The 27506-nt window shown below is 26.6% G+C and overlaps 2 protein-coding genes across 7 annotated transcripts; both read left to right on the forward strand.

Moving 5' to 3' along the window:
• Nucleotides 1–2245: 2245 nt before the first annotated feature.
• On the forward strand, nucleotides 2246–13320 carry LOC114132151 (cilia- and flagella-associated protein 251-like). Of its 4 annotated transcripts, none has more exons than XM_050207851.1 (20): nucleotides 2246–2461; nucleotides 2933–3106; nucleotides 3977–4080; nucleotides 5807–5967; nucleotides 6063–6344; nucleotides 6439–6574; nucleotides 6632–6771; nucleotides 6857–7012; nucleotides 7108–7219; nucleotides 7326–7465; nucleotides 7545–7699; nucleotides 8879–9075; nucleotides 9242–9378; nucleotides 9461–9544; nucleotides 10415–10488; nucleotides 10814–10905; nucleotides 11473–11701; nucleotides 12040–12268; nucleotides 12332–12450; nucleotides 13114–13320. In XM_050207851.1, exons 1-20 carry the CDS (start codon nucleotides 2372–2374, stop codon nucleotides 13168–13170), a joined length of 2868 nt encoding a protein of 955 aa, XP_050063808.1. In that variant the 5' UTR covers nucleotides 2246–2371; the 3' UTR covers nucleotides 13171–13320. The 4 variants fall into 4 exon arrangements, with proteins under 4 accessions (XP_050063808.1, XP_027853338.2, XP_050063807.1 ...); XM_027997537.2 differs by having other exon boundaries at nucleotides 9242–9365; nucleotides 10369–10488; XM_050207850.1 differs by having other exon boundaries at nucleotides 9242–9365; nucleotides 9461–9535; nucleotides 10369–10488.
• Nucleotides 13321–15752: 2432 nt separating this feature from the next.
• On the forward strand, nucleotides 15753–22386 carry LOC114132152 (hydroxymethylglutaryl-CoA synthase 1-like). 3 transcript variants are annotated; one of them, XM_027997538.2, is made up of 2 exons: nucleotides 15753–15973; nucleotides 20036–22386. In XM_027997538.2, exon 2 carries the CDS (start codon nucleotides 20115–20117, stop codon nucleotides 21477–21479), a length of 1365 nt encoding a protein of 454 aa, XP_027853339.2. In that variant the 5' UTR covers nucleotides 15753–15973; nucleotides 20036–20114; the 3' UTR covers nucleotides 21480–22386. The 3 variants fall into 3 exon arrangements, with proteins under 3 accessions (XP_027853339.2, XP_050063466.1, XP_050063465.1); XM_050207509.1 differs by lacking the exon at nucleotides 15753–15973 and adding an exon at nucleotides 18025–18171; XM_050207508.1 differs by lacking the exon at nucleotides 15753–15973 and adding an exon at nucleotides 18647–18785.
• Nucleotides 22387–27506: the final 5120 nt, after the last annotated feature.

Here is a 27506-nt window from a genome sequence, read left to right on the forward strand (position 1 = left end):
TTTCAATAATCAATAAAAATATTGTTAAAATTGAATTAGGTCGGTAAATAAATATCCAACACAAGTTTTTGATATCGGCAATTGAACATTTTATTTAATTCAGAAAAAAATAAACGTAATGACTTGATATTTATATCAAACATTTAAATAAACATTAAATACTGTTAAAATATAACAATTTCTCATGCCTATAAATATTACACTTAAAACGTCAAAATATTTTTTAAATTTTACCATTTATAAAAAATGATAATATTAGTGACAATTTTAACTTTAGACGTATAAAAATTTAATTTGACTATCCGTTAGAAATTTATTTTTAATATAGACAAAGAACCTTGTATTGCATATTAAAATTAAGGTTTAAATATACATTTTTGTATGAATTCAATAACACAATATGTAATTTCCGAGGTTTTAATTATAAAAGCCTCACAAAGAAAATGGCTGCTATACTTACATTTTTAAAATCTTTAACATAAAAATGTTTTTGGGCTAACCTTATTTTTCTTATCGATTATCGTGAGGTCAATTGTCAAAATCTTTTTTTTTATTTTAGTTGTACTATTTAGGCCAAGAATTTGACTCACTTACTATAGGTATCCAATTAACTCCTAATATATACTAAAAACAAGCAAATAATAACAAGTTGGTTTTCAAAGTTAGTAGGTTATTTTCAAATGTTCTTTAATTGATGATAAATTACTTATTATATTGGCTAAGTTCAAATTATTCGCATATTTTATCCGAATCATTCCAAAAGTATGCAAATAAATAGTATACGAGAATAATTAATAATTAATAAACAATTGCACGATGATATCTAAAATTAGAAAATTAAAATTTAAGCCATAACATTAATTATGTCAAAAAAGCAATTAATCGTTAATAATTTCTGTTAAAAAATAAAATGTTTAAATGAAGATCATAATCACGAATCATGCAACAGTGCAATATAATCCATCGACATTAAAACTCCAACTACAGCATACTATAGGAAAGCAATTAAAAATATAATTCAATATCTAAAGAAAAATTACTTGTTTAAAATATTTACATTAAAATATTTAATATTCTAATTTCAATGTCGGCATAAACACAAGATGTATTACAGCTCTTTAAAAAATGTATTGAATTAAATATCAAATTTTCATAGGTGAAATACATGACGTTATTGTCTTATTGATTTTTTAAAACCCATAACTTCTAAAAGTGAGAAAGAACAAAAACTTAAAGGAAAGTTAATGTCATTATATTACTATAATAATCATGTTTTTAGGTTTATGAAAAATTTCATTCGTATTTTCATGTTCCATTCGTAGGTAACAGTTTTATAAACTACACTCGTAACCCGTCCATAAGTATATTTTTAAACATTTTAAGTGATTTTTAAGTTACAAGTATATTTAAAGTTTAAGCAAGTAAGCAAGTAGAGTGAAGTGGTATGGGATATCTCGAAAAATGTTGGTTTACTACTGCGCACACATGCCTATCTTTAAATATTATTATAACTAATGCAATAGGATTTTAATGACCTAAACAATCTCAAAAAATGGCACTAAAAAAAAAAAAAACCAAAAAACTCACTATAAAAATCTATTTAAATTTATTTATTATAGACAAAAAATTGGAAAAAAAATTATTAATAATACTACAGTAGTGTATTTTTTTTTTTTTTTTGTTATAGTATTGTAGGTTGATACTTAATTAATTGAATGTTAGATATTTGTAGATATAATAAAATATAGGCGATAATTTGAGTAGCTATGATAAAATTGTTATCGACGAGAACTTTTCATGCTATATAATTTATTATTGGTATCTTCGTCAGTTATCGAAAGTTTCTAGTTAATCACAACAATTTTCGTTCATTTTATGAACAAATTGTGAAAAATTCTCTAAAAACTAAGAAAACTTAGTCAAAAAAAAAAATTACATTAAAATAATTAGTATCATTCAAAACACATTTTATACTTATCGACCAACATTTCGGATCACCAGAAAAAAATATGCTTTTGCTTCAAAATCCCAGCCCTAATTATAACTTATAATATTGAATTAATAGTAAATTAATGGTTTAATTGACCCATAATAACCCATAATAAGTCCAGTAGATAATACAGTAGTAATAAGTACATTTTTTAAATTTATTAGATTAATAATTACATTAGTTAATTTTTATACAACCGGCCGCGCTACCGCGAATAATCTAATATATATTATAATGTTTCCTAGGAACGTCGTAATATTCTAATAGAGAAAAACATATATTTTCACTAATAGGGTACACAGCGATTAATTTATGAACGTGCAGTTTTATGTATTTATAATTTTTTCTATAAGATTAACGTGACAAAGGAAAAAAACAAAAATGACTAATAATAATCAAACGCGATTTCAAATTCTTAGAAACCCTAATAAAAGTGCTGATATTTTCGAAAATCACATTGATTCTCCATTAGTAAGTAAACAAAATGATTAGAATTGTTATCGTTTATTTAAATCATCTTTATTTGCTTTTATATAACTATATAATTATATAAGATAATTTTTTTAACATAGTTACAAAGAGACTCATTGTACCAATAAATTTATGATGTTTTGAAAAAAACGTTTTATTTAATTTGATGTAAATATGCACTATATTTAAAAAAAATACTATTAATACTCATGAATTCATGAAAAATCATCATAGAAATATCTAATATTAAACAAATAGTTTTATCTTAGTAATCATTTAAAGTTCCTTGTTATGAATGGTGAATATAATATTATACTTCTGAATTCTGATATATATACTTCTGATTAAATACGTGTTTCTTCGAGTTTTTACAGTTAAAGTTAACAACAACAACACTTAACAACTGCTATGGGTCCTTTAGGATTTATTAATATAATTAATGTAAATATTTGTTCGTTTTATTTTAAATAGAAACCTTTATGGACTTTTGGATGGAACTGTAAAATCGGATTGAAAAGTATCTTAAACGAAGATTTTAATGAAACTAACTCACTGCAGATATTTTTTGTTACTGATCAAATTGGTATTGTATTTGAATTTAACACAATAAATAAAGAAAAATGTATGAACATGTTAACCGGACATGTAAATATAATATTATACCTACACTAAATTTTTAAACTTTTTAAACACTGACGAATGACCAATAAAAAAAATTTTAATTTTCAATTATTATAGGCAAAATTATTTACGCTATTTACTTTTTTTCTATTAAGGACGTTAGAGCCGGAAATTTATTAAAGGACATTAAATAACACAAATTTATTAAATTTTAACAATTTCTAGTTATCTATATTCTACATGACATGACGTTTTAAATTATCAAAAATGACTTTATAAGAAAAAACAATCATACTTCGTAGAATAGTCGGATAATTTTGTTAAATTTTTTTTTATTTCTAAAAAGAATTTTATTCACGTCACATTTGACTCAGATTTTTTAACTAACTTTAAATAACACGAACAAATTAAATAACATTACAAAATACTAAAATTTACAAAAAAATGTATAATATAATGTAATTTATTACAAGAATTGAAATTGAGAATTGAGTTTTTTAAATTAAGTTAAATCCTACATGTTTATACCTTGATCTTTAAAATAAAATAAAATCTGACTTTTAACGCTGCATACGTTATTTCTGTAAAACAAGTTTGTGTACTAAAAGCTTATCAGCTTCTATACTCCTTAATATCAAATTCTAGAAATTTTAGCATTCCTAAATATTTTAAACTATAATTATTGATAAATAATACGTTTTTGAAGTAGGCGTGTATTATACCTAAATTATATAATGTACTATAACATTAACGTACCTATGTACAATTTATGTATGGTATATGTATATATTTATAATATAATGTATACGTCATAAATATGTACATATAAATAGTATACGTGTTTTATATTTAGTATCTATTCATTATCATTAATTTGTATTCAATGGATTATAGCGCAATTATATTAGTAGTTTTGATGTCAATCCGGATGGTTGTTGGTTCGTCACAGTTGATAAAGGCGACGATTCAATGCTAATAGTTTGGAATTCTTCACTTAGGTATTAATTATTTAAGACAGTTGAAACGATTTGTTACGAAATTACTGTAAATATTTATTTGAAATTTAATATTAATTTTATAGTTATGGTACTATTAAATTGTATGGATAAAGGTAAAAGGGACAGGACATCATGTAATAATATATTATATTACATTAAATTTTTTTTTTTTAATTCCTAGTACCATTGATTTTAGAATATATTCTAAAATCAATGCTAGTACCCAATGTACCCATAAAAACTTATCCTGACCAGGTGCGATCACAATTAATTCAGATTATCGAAATTCTATTATAATTAAAAACGATAAGAATTAATCTTATTTTAAATTTTGAATGAAGCGATGAGTATTTTTTTACTATCTGTCATTACATGTTGAGTGAAAATTCTTCAATCTTCAATTTTAAATTTTAGTAGCAAATTGTATTTATTTTATACTTTGGTTGGCAAACAAATTAAAAATACTTATATATATTTTCAATACATTTGAAAATGACAGAAAAAGTTTTTTTGTCACTCACAAAAAAAAATAGTCTTAGATACTTGTAAATATTACCAAATGTTTACATAAATATTTTCTATATATGATAAAATTTTCAAAATATTTTAACTCTTCTTGACCTTTTCAGACATACTGATTTTTTTCTATGAAATTTGATAACATTGACACACCTTAAAAATGTAATGTAAGATTTTTTATAAGTGGTTCATTACATATTAACTAAAAAATATCATAAAACATAGTAACAATATATTTTGTATAAAGGTTTAAAATTGGAATTTTCATGAAGTCCATGAAGATTGCGAAAATATGTAAATTATTTTGTTGTTAAAAAACAATGCAATTTTTAATACTCATACACATAAGGTTTTAAAGTAGAATTCAAGATTTCTCATTTTTTATGAGCATCTCAGTTTAACTTTTGTTAAATTAGATTTCAAGCATAAAATAAAAATTTCTCATTAAACAGTTATTTTTTTATAATTCAAAAATGAAAAACTGTAAATACTTAAAATCTTCTCCAATGTTTAAATTGGCATTTTTTTATATATATATATACTGAGTATGTCATTAGGTATATCATTGAATGCGTGTTATTTTAATGATCATGGATCGATAATATGGAGTTTCAAAAAAACAAAAATATGTATGCCGTATGCGTGTCATTAAATATCGATTTAAGTATATAAAAATATAAACAATTAATCAAAACTGATAATTTTGTTCATAAAATGTTCTGACAAAAAAGTCAACCAGAATCATTTAAAAATATAATTTTTATCATTTAAAAAAAATAGTTGATTTACCGTTATAACAACTGAATGATTAAAAATTTAGAATTGTAATTTTAACAAGAAAAATAACGATATCAATTATTTTATTTCAATTTAAAAATATTCGTTTGTTCTTGAAACTATTAACTCGTATTAATATTTTATACATACAATGACATTTTCAAATGTAATGTTTTCGATAAAAAAAAAAAATAAAAATAATAACTAGATTAATTTTATAGCAATATAAATATATCGTAAATTAATATACTTAGTACTGACATACCGTCTTTGTTCAAGATCGCTGTTCGTATGCAATAATTTATCATTGAATTCGAATCAAACACATAATATGCATTATAATTTTTAGTGATTTAACCCTCAATAGTGAAGTATATTTGACACCTACTTTATAGCAGAGTGGTTTCCTACTCTACTACCTTTTTTTTAGGGTTCCAGTTTTTTCGGTATTGTCACCATTTAAAATTGGAATCTCCATCGTAAAGTTCAGCATCGATTCACAATATGTGATTACGATATCGGTTGCAGATACTAACGGTGAACAGACGATTAGCATATGGGAATGGACATCGGGCAACGAAGAATCGATTTGTATGTAACAGCAATGTGTACATCTATTTTAGTGCATACGTCATTTAAATTAACATTGCATGATTTTCGTTGAAACGTATAATATTGTTCAATAGGTTCAACAAAACTCGACAACAGTATTGATATGATCGTGCATCTATCATGCTGCTACGATAATACAAACTTCTACTGTCTGACTACCGAAAAACTTGTATTTTTTATGACTCTGGAAAAAATGGATATAAATATTAACAAACAAAATTCACAAAAAAATGTAGACTATACGATTAAAATAATAATTACTATTCCGGCCCAAGATCTAATGCAAAAAAAATATAATTATACACAGTCAACATATTTAACAAACAGTCGTCAAGTTTTCTCGGCGTCTACTGGAGGTATCTATGATATTAATGAATGTTTTTAGATTTGTGCGATCATAGGTATCTTAAAATATTTGTGTAAGTCTTTTTTTTATCCCATCGTTATTAGGTTGGGTAACTGTATGGGACGACACCGATTATGATGTAATGGAAATTGCAAATGAACCGATAACGAACAACAAACTATATTTAAAACACGTCAAATTAGACGAGCATTCTATTACTACTTTAATGTGTATCCAAAAGTATTTACCACTATATTAGGAAATTTTTATAGCTTTGTTTAATGTACTTTTTTCCAGCCATATCATAACAGGCAATACGAACGGTGATATATTTTTTTACGAGAAATCATTGCGTGTACTGTACCACTTGAACATGTTTGTAGGCGATCCCATTTCTTCCATTGCAATAATCGGCAATCAAATTCATGTAGAAAATGGTTGGTATTAAAATAAATTCGTTTTATATTACACATGTTTCCTGAGTTATATTCCTAGGTATAAGATAATAATACTTTACCCTAGAAAAAGAAAATTCAAGTACGGACAAAAATTCAGAAGAAGTAACGAAAAAAATAATCTCGCTCGATGACGACTCTATGTCGTGGTGTGACATTAGCCCCGAAATTGGTGCCGATTTCACCGCCAGCCAAGATTTTAAATGCAGTCCACTTTGTATAAGTACTTATAATTGATATTTAACTACGCACCGTGTAAATCAATCGGAAAAAATAATTACTCATTAAATTGCTCACTTGTAAATGTGTCTACATTAGGTACGAGAAACTGCAAAATTTATTACATCGATATTACTAACAAAAATTTTGATTATATATTTGAACAGTGTGAAGTAGAATTCATTACCGCATTGTCAGTACACCCCAACAGGTAAGAACTAAGAGATCGTATTTTTGATGTGTTTATAGGCTTAATGTAGCATTATATCGGTACTCACAATTCTGTAATAAAAATAGTATTATTCATATTATAATAGAAGCGAATTAGTAATGGGCAATTCAATCGGAGGACTTGTTGTGTTTAACTACCGAAAGAAGAAAATTGTCAATAGAGTAATCGGCAATCAGGAGTTTAAAGAAGACCATCAGGTCACCTGTATAAAATATTCCCCAAATGGCATGTATTATTTTTATGAAAGAAACTAAAAAGTTATTATAATATGGATTGTTATAAGAGTAGAATGCTCTTCTTTCAGGAATATATCTTTGTTACGGCCGTGCAGATGGATTATTTGAGTTTATAGATCCTTATAGCTTAATGAATAAGATGGAAAATACATCATTCAATTGGAATAAATCACCAGTTAAGCACATAACGTTTAACGAGTCTTCGACGTACGTGGTTTACACTGTAAGTTTTAATAATGTGAAATTTTGTTTACAACACAATGTACACTGTAAAAACTACATAATATGATAAAGTATAGGTACATAGGTACATATTACATATGCATGAATTTTAGTTTTATAAAAAGTATTCATCACAAATCTTTAAAATTTTAAAATATTAATACCTACAATTTTATATATACCTATATGGCTATATATATAAATATTGTTACAAATTCCGTGAACTTTTATTAGCAAGTGTTAATGTAGGAGTCTAATAATAATTTTAATTATCAAACAAATATTTATTTTGAGATGTCTTTTATTGATTTTTTATGATATTTAAAATTCATATTATACGTATAGTATAAGTAATATAGGACATTTATAATGTATAGATAGTAAGCACACTCACAAATATTATACATTGTATATATAGAGAGTATAATTTTGTGAAAATAAGTAATAGAGAGTAGTAATAGTTGAAAAAATATTGTCTTCAAATGTATTGAATGTATTATGTTAAGACAGTGTTTGACCATATACAGGTGGTATAATAGTATAATACTGGATGTGTTGTACGACTTGTACGTCATATTATTACGTGACGTGACTATAGTGTTAACGTTAATACATCTACTAATAAAACATTTTTATTCTGGCGACTGGCGTATATTTTAATAAACGCCTTTAATTAGCACTAAAATTGAATACTAGTAGTACGATACTTATATAGTTGCCTGGGTATATAAAACATAAATCAAGGATATTTCAATTCTTTTAACTATTGAATTCCCTTTATTTGCTTTATCATAAATATATGTGAACACATTTTAAAATAACTATTTTTAAATTAAGATTTTTTTGAATGGCTTAGTTGGTGTTAACGATCTAAAATGATTTTGTCTATTCTTAGTTAAATATAATTTGTTGCACTAATTATTGTAGGTATATCGTAGCTGTAGAACTTATACATCATTTTAACATGATCCAAAATTAGCGTGAATACGTGACATATTAATTATTTATTATTGGGAGTTTTACTTTTTTTTTTTTTTGTATTAATATAAATCATGTTGACAACTAGCGGGTTGAGAAATACTAGTCTAATATGTACATCTTATACACTGCGATGTTCAGGTATAAAATGTTCTGATTATCAAACATATTAATACGAGTACATATTAATATAATGATGCAGGACAATTTGTTTGGTATATATCTATATGGCATCACACAGCTCCAAAATCCGGACGAATTCAGTGTTAAATATTACGGATGTTACGAAGTCCACGAGGGAATCATTCGAAATATTTTAATAACTGAGTCCAAAAATAATCTATTGATTTACAGCCTCGGGGTGGATCACAGAATCATCGCATTAGATTTTGATAAAACGTAATTATTATAATATAATGGACCACTTCAATAATTGGACATTTAAAACGAGCTTATTAATAATAGCCCGATTGAAATATTAATGAAATATATGATTGTTATCACGTTATTACCGTATCAATTTTTATGTAAATTACCGGATATGATCGTTTTGATATTTTTACAGAAAAGATAACGAGCACCCCAAACTCGTAAAAATGATGAGAACAGAATCGTACAACGAACCTCTATATATGATGAAATCGACCATCAATAGGGATAAATTAAATTTTATTATTAGCGGAAATGATGTATGCACCAATTGTACCTACATTGAGTTTAATCTATTAACTGATGGTTTTATATACTATTATTTTTTCATTTATGTTCATATGATTTTACATAGTTACGTTTATCCTTGTGGAACGACAAACGGTGCATATGTACCACTCTAGGAGTCAATCTCGAAAATCCGATTCGAGTAATGAAAGTAAATATTATACTTAGCAATTAACAATATTAAGACCAGCCTAATGTGGCATCTATATAGAATATAGATACGATCTCAAACAAAAAAAAAAAAATCAGGTTTATAATTTTTTTTAATATTTATTTTATTTCTCAATATATTTTTTTTAAGGTTATTCCTGGAAAAAAATATAAATATCATTATATTTCATTTGTTTTATCGTCACTTTAATCGCGTCGAATACTTTATAAAAGGTACCTTTATAAAATTATCTGTTCTCAATATTTTGAGACGATTTTGTCAGTCAATCGTTTTTGCTAATATATTTTTCGAATATTTCATGATTTTTTTTAAAGTCATAGTGAGGTGCATATTAATATTATTATGCTTATTTTTTTTCCAATTATAAATGTGCTATAAAAGCTGATCCCACATCATAACTATGAAATAATTTAAATCTTATTTCATTAAAATAAAACAATTTTTTAGTATCATGTAAACATTTTTTTTACGTTCAATATTGAATACGATACATTGTATTTTATTTTTCCCAGTCTCGTAATGACTACTTTTTCATAAGACCCGTCCCACTCCTATGTGTAAAATATTGTGCATTTATTCAAGCATGAATCCAATTATAAAAAGTACAACGGAGAACATCTCAGAAATTTACCTATAAACATAATAATTTTTAACAATTCTAATCAAAAACCTTTCGAAAGCCGACCTGGTCGAGTGAATGTTAATAATATATTCTACCACTGCAAATTATTTGATGTGATTGTTATCAAGGGGTTGGTTATTTCAAATATACACCGATGTTAACAAAAAATTTATATTTCTAGGAGTCTCCCAAGTTCAGCAATAATATATTTTTTTGCACTGACACAGATATTGGAATTTTACGACAACCCATCGATGGAAATCCGTACAAAAACGCGGCTGTGCTCGGTTCCGGAACAAAAGTAAGTTGTCCTGTTATAATCGTTACTTATTCATTAACTTTTATTTTGAGATTATAAAAACAATAACTATGATAGATTCTGTGAATGAAAAGATTGCCCCATTTGGCCATATATTAGACAATATTATTCAAACCATTTATATTAGGTAGTGTAATATAAAAGATTATATTGGACAAATTGTAACTGCAGAATATATGTTTTTTTTTAGTTAATATAATATGATTAATATAATCCTGTAAAGATGTAAACTAATTATAAACCATTATATGATATAAAACGTATTATGTACCTATCTTGTGTTTCGATAAACATTTTTATTTTTTAGATTATCGATATTGATGTTTCAATGGATAGCATGTATTTATTTGTTATTAACGAAAATAGCTCTGCGATGATAATTTGGTCTGTGCATTTGAAGTAATAAAATACATCATAATATACAAAATAATTGAATATGCGTATAAAAATATACGAGTGTACATCATAACGCATAAGTCATTACTCATTATAATTTATAGTAGGTACTCATAAGTGTGTTATTAATTATTATGCACATTTTGCATTTGAGAGAAAATTGTTTTACAATAATTTCCTTAATACAATAAACTCTCGAATAGTCTTTTGTACTTATCGTGTTTATTGATTAATGATTAACAATTTGGCGTAGTCGATTAAAAGTATGTACTATAAAAAAATAATTTTAATAGTTGTCATAACTGTTCCAACAATTTTCGAAAAAAAAGATGAAAATAATTTCAAAAAAGCATGTTGATAATCATTACTTAAACTAGGCAACCTACTCGATTTCTTTGATAAGAATCGTTTTTCAAATGTTTACACAATTATTTTCCCCCGTTACTTTCAAACCTATAATCGCATGCACTGTACAAATATATAAAACTCATACCTATTTATGCGAGTTATACTTGATGGCTTGTATATTTTCGTGTAAATTCTAAAACATATATTTAAATTTTCGTTAAGTTATTTAGATAAATTAGAAAAGCACGGCGGTGTCGGTTTAAAAGCATACAGTTCTCTTCTAGAAGGCGGCGAAAATGGTCCTGAAATTACAGAATTAAAAGAATATTTTTCTTGTGTTCAATTAGCAAACAGCCGAAATCCAGAAACCACAGTTATCAGCGATTATGTTGACGTTTACAACTTATCTTTTCTCATGAGAGCCATGGGATATTTTCCTTCTGAAACGGAAGTAAATTGATAATGGTCGTACCTATTTTATGATTATAAAAATTCCGTGTAATATATCAACTTTTCTCGATTGGTTTTTGCTATACTAAGTCGGTATTGCGCAATAATTTATAATATAATATATTGTACGTTATAATGCGCGTATTATAAATATTATATTTTGTACTATTTTCTCATAAGATATTGTGTCGTACACCAATCATACAATTATACTATTTATAGTGGACACAAAATAGGGCCTTAAATATCACATTTCTTATCGGCTAAAATAATATAATAATATATAATAGCTTAAATTATATAATCGTTTGATAATACGAGTGTATTGGTTATTTTCAGTTATCAAATATGCTATATGAAATGTTCAGTAGAATAGGCAATTCCTCCATGATGACATTCGAAGAGTTTGTTATTTTGTATTTGAATTATAAGCCACAGTTAAAAATTAAATGTGAAGAACTTCACGTGGCGTTTAACGAATTAATACAAAATGACCAATTTGTAAATGCTTACGGAGAAAACAAGATACTGACTCGTGAATCGTTTGTTCACATGATGAAAAATAAAGGTCAAATAACGATCATTAGTAAATATTTTGACCTTCTAAAAATACGTTTTTATCATAAATTAGGCGAAAAAATTAATCCTCGAGAATTAGAAATTATTTTGAACACATTGCTAAAAACAACAAAAGACATATCGTCAGGTTCAGGTGAAAACGCCGACTTGATTCACTTGGCTTTACCATTCGTACGTATACCTACTTAGAAAACGCATTTGAAAAATGTCAATATTAAATTATTTAAATTTTATTCCTATACCTATTACTATTTAAGTATCCTTATTTATACTTATTATGTCAATAAGCTTTTATTTAAGTATAGCTTACAATTTTTTTCATAGATACATATAATATCATTCCTTCGAGATTCATTTTTTTTTAAGCTATTACTTTCAAATATTTCAAGCTATTTGATCAAAAACTTAATTAGATAGGTACTCTTCACATATACCTACACAAAATTCGTACAGAGCTACTGGTCTAGCTAATGCTTAATTATTGATTATTTATTTTTGTTTTTTTTTTTTTTTATTCATACAAAATTGTTGACTTGCAATGATACATCATACAATTTTTTTGTATAGTAGGTACCTATTAAAAACTATTAAAGTATATAATGTTATTATGTCATATTTAATGAATTTGGCAATATTTGTATAACATGCTAAAATACACTATTTACATAAATAAAGAAATAAATACATTAGAGTATATATTTTCGATTATTTTCTATTCCCACAATTACTAGGTACCTAATATTAAACTCTTTGCAAAATCTACTATAGGTATAAAATTTAACATGAAACTTTTAATCTAATGAATAGCTACATTAATCTATATTTAAATTACAGACATACACTTTTGATGAAATGTTCTCAGATTTATTAGGATTCCAAAGTACAGACTGAACAAAAAACAAAAATCAAAGTATTTTGTATATTTATGTATACACTATACATAGGACTTATATACATGGTTGTATAGTGATTTTTTTCTTTTAATAAATTATTATTCGTAGGCTCCAAAATTTTATGCACTAAAATTTATTGAAATATATTTACTTATGTAAGTACTTATGTGCTTAAAAATACTGATACACACCTATGACCTTAAATTTTTTAAATTTATAAATAGAAGTAAAAACTCCTTTAAATACAACATTTTTATTTCAATTACACAAACTATAATAGTTAAAATTATTATTTTATTGTAAATTATAAATTTATTTCAACAGAAAATTATAAGATAATATAAATTATTAAATAAATGTTTTTTTTTTAAATTACGATTTATTATAAAACTTTGATCAACACAAATTAATTTTATATTTTATTTATCTATCTTTTTGAAGTGATATATTTATTGAGTTCAAATAATTGACACTAATATATGCAGTTAACAACAAAGAATATGAAAAAAATAAATTGAAAAACCTCAAAATATGAAATTATATGCTTAATACAATAAATTGCATATTTGGATTTGTATAATTCAAATTTGTAGCTGATATAGGTAAAGCAATTTTTTGCCCATTCAATAAAAACATACAAATGCGTGAACATAAACTTCCAGACTAAATAAATAGTTGTAAAACTAGGAAAATTAATATAATTAGAGAAGTAAAAATGTATGACATTATAATGTAATATACAAAATATGTATTTAGTACCATATATTATATAATATTATAATATGATATTCATCATCGAAATAACAGAAAAAATAATAATTTCACTTCATCATTTATATATTAATTTAAGAATTACATACATATTTTTTCTTTTACCTACTTAATAATAAACCAGAAAAAACTATAATATTAAACATATAACAACATCATAATTCCTACAAATAGCGAAAGATATCTATAATGTTTATGTTGTTTGGTTCCAATTAATATAAAAAAATTTAAAAAACGAGTATGTTTATCAATTATGTTACATTTATAGCACACAGTTTAAACACATAAATTCATAATTAATTCAGTACATTAATATACTACATTTTGCACTTTTATTTTAATTACACAATTTTTAAATTAAAATTAAAAATATATATAAAATATGCATAGAAGACATCATTTTGAAACCAATACAAGCATCTTTATCTTTTATTAAAACGTGAAACGATTTCTTGAGAGTTATGACATTTATATCTGAAGTTCTACTGGACCGATTTTCATGATTTCTTTTTCTAACGCAAGTAATCGGTGTACAGATGAGCTATCAAAAGAGAAAAATCCAAAAAGTTAATTATTTAAATAGTTATAAGAAGTTTAAGGTTTGCTGTAAAAATAAGTTTTTGTTTTTAATATTTTTATCAAAAAACAATATAGAAACAATTTATAAATAATTTATTTTTAATAAAAAAAATAAATAAATAAAACTAAAAATAAAATTAACTTTATTTTTATCAATAAAAATACGGTGAAATTATAATATTAATCCATCCTCAAAATTTAAATGCGATAACTCAAATAGGTTCGACTCTGCGTTGATTGTTATTAAAGTACACTTTCCTTTATATATATTATATATACATATTTTTTTATTATTATTATTTAAAAATAAATCATTTATACATTTTTGCTATTGGTTTTTAATAAAAATTAGTTGTAATAATAAAGTGATGATTGATGAATGTGTCAACTCATAAATCAGTTTGTTATACCAACTATATAAAAACCACGAGATAGCACATTATTGTATCTTATCCACCGATCACCGTAGTAAAAAAAATTGATATAACTTTGAAACTTAAGGATTAAAAATTATAAACTTACGTATACCTCGCGAGGTACAGAATCCACCACGGGTGGATTGCCTACCTGATAATATACTGCTCGCATAAACATAAGAGAGTAAAAGTTTGGAATTTTTAATGGGCAACGAAGTGCACGGGATCAGATAGTCAACAATATTAATAGTTATTTATTGGTTACAACAATCTCATATTATTAAATTATATGGATCAAATAATAAATAGGTACAAATTACTAACTATCGTTATCAATGATGACGTTACTTAAATTGTATTAAACATTTAACTGCTTAGCGGACTTTTAGTATCGTATTAACTGTACCTATGTTATATATTTGTTTTAAACACGCTCAACATAACAAATCTACATAGGTATCAGTTTCTTAAGACAGCTCATTTATAGTTAATATTGGAACAAAGTTACATAATATATTGAATATTCTTAAATTAATATGAACTGTGTCTGAGCTAAGATTTTTTGTGATATGTTTATTTTAAAATGAGTCATATATGCTTATTAAATTTTAAATTAATTAATTACCTATACTTATGAATCATAATAAAAAAATTGAATCATTATACGTTTTAATAGTAGTGATAGCCACTCTTAATAATTAATTGCTATAACGAGAGTGACAATATCATCATGATCATTATTATTTATTGAATTAAATAATATATTATATGTCTTCCATTGGGACTTCGGCACTCTCCTCACAACTATCTCCGGCTGTGATCATATGTAGCGGACTATACATTTACACTTATTATAATGTTTTGATTTTTTTAAATAATTCATATATATATATATATATATATTATATACACATATTTGAGTATTTTCATTTTATAAATTGTATTCTTGTTTAATATCGAATTAAAAATAAATTAACCATTAACCATCGCTCATCAATCATATACGAGGTACAAATTTGCAGCAGTTAAATTAGAGTAAGATAAATTCTTTTGCGTACAATATATACCTACTATTTTTTTACAACAATTTTCATTAGAATGGCTACATCCGAGTTTCTTCCCATTAACCTTTTATCATACCAATTCCGTCCCAGTTAAAAATATGTACTTAATTGAAATATTTGTTGAAATTAAATTAAATAATATGTATAAATATTGTAAATACATACAAAAAATGTAGGTATTCATAATATTAGTACACCTTCAAATTTAATCCTAATTAATCGTAATTGTAGTATTATGTACCTATATATAATAATATAAAATGCAGTAAATTTAATATTAAATAATAAAAGTTATACTGGAGTCATAACATTATCTTTATCTTTAAATAATATATTATTATTAAATTCGATTGTTGAAGTTATTAAGTTGTGCATTTTTATACTTATACTTACAATGTAATATAAAAAGACATACAAAAGGAACCGAATTGGAATAACTAAATGTTTGACACAGAACGTAATTAGAATATTTATAAAAATCCCGGAACAAAACTAATATATTTTTAAATTCAATTTTTATGTATGGTACGGAACTAGGATGCAGCCAATAAAATTATAGATTCTTTAAATGAAACTATAGTTATGATTTCATTAAAAGTTTAATGATACTTTTATCAAAAATCATTTATTTTGGTTTTAGTAAAAAAATCGTTTTTGTTTTTAAATAAAACACATTATTAATTAAAATTGTTTTTTCTTCTAATAATTATATTTAAACATCGAAATTTTCATTTACTTCTGATGAGATCTTGGAAATATTATTCAATTTATAAATTTTATAAGTTTAAATTTATAATATTTATAAAAATAAATTTTACATAATATGACTTTAAATATTTTTACATACCTTTAAAATAAATATATGTGCGGAATCTTGTATTCATTTTTCAAACATTTTTAATCAGGGAATAAATATTTTTATCGGCATTTAAAAAAAAAAAAAAAATCGAAAATTTCCCCTGCATATAATAAATAGCCCGAAATACTTACCATTTTGCAAAGAAAATAATAGATAATAAAAACGTTTAGTGAAGTTTTCAAGTATTTTCTGTTTTTGTTTTTAGTTACATTATTAAAACAAAATTGATTTAGTGTAAATATTTACATTTATTCTCATATTTTTGTTTATTATTATGGATTTTTTTGAATAATATACTAGAAAATTTTAAATTTAATCTAATACTTATATAAAATACAAGCTAGATCCAATTTTCTATCAGTAAACACCAACAAAATTGAAGATTTAAGCATTTTATCAACTACTTATCGTGTATACTGAATACTGATGACGCACAGTAACAAAAAACACTCATTATTGTAAAATCAATGAATTAATTCAGTTCAAAATTTAAAATTTGAAAATGACTGACTTAAAATGTTTATGAAAAATATTTGTGGAATTACATTAAACTTTTATTTTAATATTTTATTATAGGTAGAAAAAATTATGAGGAATGTCGTATTAAATTTTCTTATCTAAGATTTAAAAATAAATTCAATTTTATATTTTAATTATTTTGGCTTGAAAGTACAGTTCAAACTTTTTCATTTCTTAAACCAACCTAAATAATAAACATAATTTATACAATATATACGCTCAATCTTTTTATAATCATTTCGAGTTCAAATTTCTATTAAAAACGAATATTTTATTTATTTTGATATTTAATCAAATACTGAAATACCTAACAGAGATTTTAGTTATTTTGATGTAATTCAAATCATATTAATAATTTAAACGTATTCTAAAACCCACGTCCTGCAGCATTACACGTCTTGTTGTTTACAATATTATACAATACAATGCTTAATATATGTATTTTAATGTTTAACTATTTATCATATTACGGACCTATATGGAACGTGTTACGTACCTATATCGGTATATTAACTTATAAATTAATAATGGCTATAGTAATAACATTTCTAATAGGTAATATTATGATAATTATTTTATAATATCACTAGCTTGGCATATCAAAGTGTTATAAACTTATAAAAACTGTTATGTACAGAGAAAAAATAAATTTCTTAGATGACAGAAGATTCTAAGAACATTGATCAATGACATGAAACACACGAAGAGAAGATTATTCAGCAATAGAAAATCTGAAGTATTATCAAATTAATAATTTAATAAATTATAAATGACATGTACAAAACCGTATGGTACGTATAGGTATTTATAAACTTATGACACTTTAATATTTTATAATAATAATAACTGGAAAAGTTGATGATAAAATATAATTTCCTTTTACTATGCTATTAAAAATGTGTGAAACAAATACACATTTTATTGGATATATATGAAATAATTATATTATGATAATATTCTAAATTATTGTAAGATTTTAAAACAATAATGCTCTAAATAAACTAAACTTATCGAAAAAATTAATGTAGTTTGATAAATGAATCATTCGGTATATATCATAATATAATATACTTTTTATTTTGTTTTATACAAATTTATATGTAGAAATAATGAATAGATATATATTTGTATTTGAATTTTATTTTGATAAATCGCATAACCTACCTAATACGTACATATTTACTTCAGTGTAACCGCAGCTTAATTGTAGTGTAGGTATCTACTAAAATATGTACATGATCATAGAATTTATTTATTTTTCTGGCTTCTTCAATTCACAGTTCATTTTTTCGTTCACTTCACATCTAAAGTTCGAACTGTGAACATACCTCATTTTATTTATAGTGAGTTTTCAATTCCTCAACAATTTACTTCGTGAATAAAGAGCTATTAACTAAATAATCAAGTATGTTTGTATTATAAATTGAATACCTTTTTGATTATTATTAAAATTAATATTAAAAATAACAAAATGTATTACATTAATATTAAAGAGTATCATTTCTTAAATTTTAAATTAATAAATAGGTTAATAAGAAGGTATAGCAATATTAATAATATTCTAATAAGTAGAAAGTAATTATATTCAATAGTTTTCAATCTGTGCCAAGTTCGATATCTAAAAAATAATTGCTTAAAATAAACATAAGATTATGTAGCTAAATATTATTAACAATACTAATTAGTTATACTTGTGAAATGTTTAGGTTCTTACTTAAGTTCAATAAGTACTTCATATACAATTTCAATCTATATAATATATTCGTTTAAATTTCTTTTATATGATCTTTATAAATGTATAATTTATAGATAATAAATGAGCATATAATTACAGTATTAATAATCTATACCGAAACTTTTAACTATAATACAATAAATGAATAATTTTAACTATATAATTTTAACTTAGCTTTAAAAAGAATTGAAAATATTAACTAATTTATATTAAAAATGCGTATTATTTTAATCATAATTATAACTATATATTGTAGAGAACTTTTTATAAAGTAAAAAAAGAGTTAATAATTAGTTCGAGGTCATTTTATGAAATTTATCCAATACCATAACATAAAATAAATATTATACCTATACATTTTATTTTTTTGCGTACCTAAAATATTCCTATTTTTATAGAGCTGAATAGAAATTATGGATGGTTGTTTTTAGTACCTATTCTATAAAACATTTTTTTATTTACTAAAAAATGTATTATATAATACATAGATGAAGAATAATTGATTTGCTCTACATTATTATACATTATTTTTTCAGTCGAATAGCGTCTGGTGTACTTATATTGACGTTATAACTTTCTGAAATTGCTTGATATTTTTCTGTTATACTTATATTTAATGATTACTTTAATTATGTAAATACTAATAAAGTCTTAAAAAAAACTCTACATTTTTGTTTTTATTCAATATTTAACAATAGTAAGCACATGGCAAAATTATTTTCGTGTTTAAATATATATATAATATATAATACTTGTTGCTTTCGTACGAATATAAATAAAAATATAAGTCAGAATAAGTTTTATAGTATAAAGTCCATTAAACATACATTATTTATTTATTTATTTAAAAAAATCGAGTTTTGTTTTGAGATAAGTTAATCGGTCAGTTTTTTTTTTTTTTGTTTTGTTCCAATCGGCAGCGCGCAGCTATAAGACTCGAGGAGTTCCGAGACGATTTTAAGTACCTATACTACCTATTTATTTTCATCGGCGAGCGCGATGGAGGACGACCGGCGTTGGCCAAAGGACGTCGGGATACGCGCCATGCACGTCGTCATACCGTCGCTGTACGTGGACCAAGCCGACCTGGAACGGTACGACCGGGTGTCCGAGGGCAAGTACACGGTCGGTCTGGGCCAAAAGCAAATGGGATTCTGCACGGACCTGGAGGACGTGAACTCGCTGTGCCTGACGGCCGTCAGTCAGCTGGTCGAGAACAACGGCCTCAGCTACTCGGACATCGGCCGCCTGGAGGTGGGCACCGAGACGCTGGTGGACAAGTCGAAGAGCGCGAAAACGGTGGTGATGCAGCTGTTCGCGGCCGCCGGCAACCACCGGGTGGAGGGCGTGGACACGACGAACGCGTGTTACGGCGGCACGGCGGCCCTGTTCAACGCCCTGGCCTGGGCCGAGTCGAGCGCGTGGGACGGCCGGCTGGCCGTGGTGGTGGCCGCCGACATAGCCGTGTACGCGGCCGGCAGCAGCGCCCGCGCGACGGGCGGCGCCGGCGCCGTGGCCATGCTCGTCGGGCCGGGCGCCTCGCTGGTGGTCGACCGGGGCCTGCGGGGCACGTACATGGACCACGCGTACGACTTCTACAAGCCCGACCTGGGCTCCGAGTACCCGGTGGTGGACGGCCAACTGTCCGTCCGGTGCTATCTGAACGCCCTGGACCGGTGCTACGAGTCGTACCGGGGCGAGTGCGGCGCCCGGGGCCACGCGGTCCGCGGCCTCGACGCGTTCGATTCGTTCGTGTTTCACGCGCCGTACTGCAAACTGGTGCGCAAAGCTCTGGCCCGGTTGTACGCCAAAGATTCGGTCCGGGAGAAGACTTCCGCGGACGAGAAGGCCGCCGCCGTCGATAAGACTTCCGCCGCCGATAAGACTTCCGCGGACGACAAGGCTGCTGAGGCGGCAGCGATGGACCGCAGCCGGCCCGTTTTCGAGGCCAAGACCGAACCGTCGCTGATGTTGGCGTCGCGCGTCGGCAACACGTACACGGCGTCCGTGTACAGCGGACTGGCGTCGTATCTGCTGTCGGTGCCGCCCGAACGGTTGGCCGGCAAGCGGATCGGCGTGTTCTCGTACGGGTCCGGTCTGGCGTCGTCCATGTACTCGATCACGGTGGTGGACAACGGTCTGGCCGCCATGGTGGGCCGCCTCCGGGAGTCCGTCTCGGCCGGTCTGCGGCGGCGGACGCGGTTCACGGCCGAACAGTTCGCGGACGCGCTGGACGTCCGGCGCGAGTCGCTGCACCGCGCGCCCTACGCGCCGGCCGGCGACCGGGCCCTGCTGTTCCCGGGCACGTGGTACTTGTCCGGTATCGACGAGATGCGCAGGCGGCATTACGAGAGAAAAGAATAGTGTGCCAATAATAATATTATGTTGTATAGGTACGCGTTCAGATCTGCGCTGCAGCTGCAATAGTGTCGTCGAATTAAATAATCACCGCCCTTTCTTTCGTGAGTAAATTAATTGTGTGTTTTCAGTAATCAAAACGTTTATGCCTTAATAAGAATGCCTACGCGATATTTATAAAGGCCTTACATTGTAGGCGCGGATCCGGGGGTTTGGGGGGGGGGCATGCAAAATTTGTTCTGGATCCGCGCCTGCCTTTCAAACGGTTAGAATTTGAAATATTTTCGACCAAAAAAAATCTCAATAATCTTCAAGTAACTTTATATATTTATAATAATTCCAAAAAATCCGATTTTAAATATCTGAATTCGATGAATCTCTCTGCAAAATAATAATGTAATGTATCTACTTATAATTCGTATTTATATATTTCTGTAGTATTATAACTAAATAATTGACAATGATTGTCAGTATAAATATACTATGTAAATCGAGTAATATCTAACAGTAAATTAAGTACCTAAATAATTATTGGTGTTGGTAGTTTTTAAAATACATATGGACGTAAAATTAATTTTAAATAAAAATCTTTGTACACGTATCGATATTATACTGGTTTTATATAATTATTTTATTTTTATGCAATTAGTTCGTATATATTCATAGTTATTTACTTTTTTTTTTATATACATTTTTTTAACCTTTGGTATTTTCTAATTTTATTATTATATTATATTTTTGGTATGAAGTTTATGTTTACAATTATTATTTTAGTACATAACATTTAATTTTTGTTAATGTAGAGCTGCGGATTATTCAATTTTTTTTTTTTTAATATTGAGACAAGCGACAAATTTAATATTGTTAATCATGTTTTATTTAAAAGATTATTCGCAGGTTTTAAAAATAAAATTTATAATTCATTAAATATTTTAAATAAATATATCTTAGTGAGTAGAAATTTTGGTTTGTATATTTATCATAATTAATTTTAATTTAATAATTCCATAAAAAAAAAGTATACAAGTCATTGAATATCTCCCTGTAATAAATGTGTTAAATTTAAATTTAATCACTGCATATCTACGAAATAAGACTCTGATGCTGTTATATCTCATCATATGCACATGCTACTTTCGTCCGAGATTATTATCAATTATAGATGTTGAGTTCTACAAGAAAAAAAAGTTTAAAAAAGATCATAGCCTATATTGCGTCTAACTGTCTAAGAATATCTTTTTAGTTTTTAGATAACCTAGTTCCGTTCTATAGGTTTTTATAACATAAATTATATAATACAGACTTATTATACATCGCAGAACACATAAATTATATATGATTCCATTATAATATGTATTATATCAAATGATTATGTTATATTACATATTTAAGTAAATACAAATTATGTAGGTAAACATAAAGATTATCCATAAATGCATAATACGTATTTTCAAAAAAAATTCGCAAATAATATAATATAAGTAACAAAAATTATATGAATTATTTTAAAATCGTCAATTATCAACTATATAACTACGATGGTAGCTATTAAAATTGTAAGTCTATTATATTAAATTAATGAAGAGTATATTATATTAATACCTATAAATAAAGAGTAACTATTAGATCAAATAAATAAATAAATAAATAAAAATCATGATAGGTACAGAAAATAATTATGAATCATTTAATTTATGTTGACTGAAATTTGAGTGAAACATTTTTTAAATATATTAAAGCGAAAATTGTTTTTCTCTAAATTTTCAAGGTTTTGGTTTATTTTTTGTTTTATAATCTTTTTTGTGTGTACCTATTTATGCTATCATACACATAAAAATATATACATACCTATACAAATATATTAATTTTAAATTATTTTAATACGTTTGCAAATTGATGTATACTTAAATAATAGACACAAGTGCATAACTTCCAATTTACACAATATAAATTGTAACACATATCTATGGACGCAACTCGGTTTTAACTATTATATAGCGTGTAGGAAAAATTACATAGTCTAGTTATGCACTTTGTGTCACCAAAACGCGATTAAGTACGATTCCACAAATTTACGAAATCGTGTAGATTTTAATGGCCATTGATATTCATTCACGATTCCGCATAATTTTAAATTAAACGATGCCATTTCAAAAACGTGTATAAACAAAATATAGGTACATATATTATAATTGCAACATAATACATTACAAATCGTTTTGTGCTTTAAACAATTCTGCGCTTTTGAAAACAAAACTATCGAAAAACCTGATTTTACTTTACTCATTATTGGATTCGTTTAAATCATCGTATTTTATATTGTAACCTGGACATGTATATGGACGTATGGTTAATTATTTCCTTATGATGAGATATTTTTTGGAATTTTAACAACTCGTTTTTTTCGAATGACATCAATATTATCAAATATCATTTGTCAAAAGTCCATCAATTTAATATTGCAGATAAAGTATAAGATAAATGTCAATTACATTGTAGAATACATACGTATAACTACACATATAATGTGTATAATAATCTACTGCAGTAATAAAATAAAATTGTTTTGGTCCCAATATTTTCCCAAATCCTAAGATATACAGGGGAAATGAATTTAGTCAGTGACATCGTAGTCAGTTATCGTTTCTACAACTAACGAAAGTAAACGTGACCTTCAAACTATAAGTCCTAACTAATATATTATAATGTGTTAAAAATAAATCACAGATTAAGCAACTTCACATTAAAGTAAGCCTAAAATTTGGTTATTTACAGTTGTTCCATTGTTTGTATTTTAATTTTTTTCACCTGCCTACTATTGTAGGCAATAATACGACGAATGACAATACACTATTTTTAGAAATTAATTTAAAAAGCCTTCCAATATTTTAGAACCAATAATAGAAAAACCACAATGACATGATAAGTATTTATATATACTATATGTATATTGTATATATTAAGTCATTTTCAATGAAAATTATAATGTGATCGACCAAAGATAAAATAAACAACACAAAATCACAATTATACTTACCGTAACAATAAATAATATTTTACTATACCTAACTATAACACATATTTATAAACATAAAAGGAGAATATTGTCTTTTATAGTTCTATACAATGTAAGTACGCTATGCTAATTGTTTACAAAAAAAGATATGTACACATAATAAACACAATACTAAAAGATGCAGTTACAATACAACGTGCATTTTTTGTTCGCCTCATTTACATACAAGTCACCTTACGACCCTGTTATAGAAATACAAAATACATTGATTTACATTTATAATAACCATGCGATGTAATATGATGTCATATTTTATAATATTTAACAGTTAACTAAAATGTTTATTTTAACAAGTAGGTACCTAGCTATACTATAATATTCTTTACGAAATAATACGTAGGTATTATTATAACTAATAACCGTTGCTAGGAAATATTAAAACCTAGTCTCACTAATTATTATAGGATTTTATTATGAATCCCAAACTCTTTCGTAGTAAATAACATTTATTTTATAATTTTATAACCCCAGTATATATCATTTTTTCTTACCAAAAATATTCCCTGTAACATTCGTATTTTCATATTTTTTTCGTATTTTTTTTTTTTGTTTTTTTTTTTTAATTCTTAAACCTATGATACTTTAACCTCGTACATTCTAAGCTAATGGCAAAAATTTAAAATTGGTTAAGATTTAATTTGACCAGCTCTGTTAGCTTAAGCAATATCGCATATTCGCTGCATATGTTTATCGTATCGGATTCTTCGGTTTTAGACCTCATTATCGTAGGTTATGTCGGTAATGATAATATTACCTTGACGCTGTAAAATCGTAAGATCTTATTATCATCATTATAATATTATATGCCGTTGTATATAAATTTAAAAAACTTTAAATTTTTTTGTGAATTTGTTAGATAAAATGTCAAACTATTTTAAGAAATGTTAACACATTATAAGGTCGAAAATCGCATCAGAACAAACATACAGCAATAATCCACTGAGGTCCATAGCTGTTTTACGCTCTGCGGACGACCGCTAAACACGCACACACACTACACATAGGTACGTATCATTTGCCAAACTCTACAACAGCAGCGAAAATCTCCTCGCACACACGGCAGCGGTGGTGCAAATAACATAAAATGATATGTTAACTCGTCAAAATTTGTTCCATGGCCCTTACCTGCACACATAAAAATATGTGTATAAAAATATATAAATATTGGTACTATGGTACTAAAAACAAACTTTATACAATTTTAAAATTAAATATATCAATAGTTTTAAAATGAGACTTTTATTAAGTTAAATTAAAACATAAATAAATTTATCAAAACAACAATATATCTTAATTTTACTATTAACAATTTGTTGCTTTATAATGTTTAATGCTCAACACTGGTTGTTTACATTGACGCTCTATTGAGGTTTCACGCAACAAAAAAAACCATTAAACCGAGTTTTTAGTATGTGACATCAGAGTTAGGAGTTAATACAACTCCAAATTTCTATGTGTGTGTGTGTTAGTGAAACGTTAGTCTATTACATATTATTATGTATAGGTATTATATTAATATAATGTTGAGGGGAAGTCGGACTCGTATGAGTTGTCTCCGTCTTAGACACGTAGGTACGACATAGTACGCGTTTTCATTCACCAGTTTCAATAGTGTGCTTTTACTTTTGATATTACAGTAAATTGGTCTATTATCAAACTTTAAGATAAGAACATTATCTGTGTTCTCACTTTGGTTTTTTATGATATTTTACATTTTAAGTAAATTATGAGCATGTTCAAATACAATGTACTCTTGGTAACTCGAAGTTCGCAGGGGGGGGGAATTCGGCTTACTAAAAATTTTGAGTTATCAAAAAAAAATTTTTTTTTAAGTTTAAATTAATGTAGTAGTTTACAATGTTAACATTAAAGAAATAAAAATATACATACCTACATATTATTTATAAAGAATTGCTTTTAAGTTAATTGTTTTTTTTTATTCAAAACACAGTTCTCTATAACTACTAAATATTTTAATTAACCGAGTGATTTAAATAAATTTTGCATACCTTCATTAGTTTCAATATAATAACATAATTTTTCTAAAACAATATTATCGCATGTTTTATTTCGCTTTACTTTTTATGGTGCAAGGTTTTATTTGCGGGTCTTTAATATCATCTTCGTTATCATCACTGTCCAATATATCGGAGACAATATCATCTTACACATAATATATATTACTACATATTGTATCTAGTACTAAATTTGAATAAATTCGAGATATTAAAATCTTGTTCAATTAATTTTTGAGTAGACAAGATTACCTATTTTAACATTAAATGTTATTGTTATTTAAAGGGAAATATTGAGCATATATATTAAATATTTTATATTTTATTTATTCGAATTATCAAGTTTCGAGTTACCGAGAGTAGACTGTAATTAATATTTTCATATTCATAACTCATTTAAAAATTAAAATATCGTAAAAACCAACGAAAGAACACAAATTATGTTTTTACCTTAGAGTTTGGTAATAAGCCAATTTACTCTAATACACGATTTAAGATATCTTAAATCGTGCTCTAATATCACAACTAAAATCCTAAAATCACACTATTTAAATTGGTGAACTTTAATGTATTATATCGTACGCACTTGTAAAACTGAAAAACACAATATGCAGTTGTTTCATCCTCTTAATGGCCGTCTTTTAATTCGGAATTATTCAAAATTAAATTTTCACGATTATGATTTATGACAGTAATACATATAACAATTATATACATTATACTCACTGGAGAAATTATATTTTATTTTACATAACTTGAAACCTAATTTTTATACTGACTAATGATAACTGAAATTTAAGCAATCACTTGAATTAGACATATATAATATAATTTTGAAGTCACTGAAAAGTCTTCAAACTATCCTCTTATATAATGCATAGAATATTTATCATTAGAATATGGTACCTACTATAAATTTATATCTATAAATTGAAATATAAT

The sequence above is a fragment of the Aphis gossypii genome, chromosome X (assembly GCF_020184175.1).
Source record: "Aphis gossypii isolate Hap1 chromosome X, ASM2018417v2, whole genome shotgun sequence".
Taxonomy (NCBI): domain Eukaryota; kingdom Metazoa; phylum Arthropoda; class Insecta; order Hemiptera; family Aphididae; genus Aphis; species Aphis gossypii.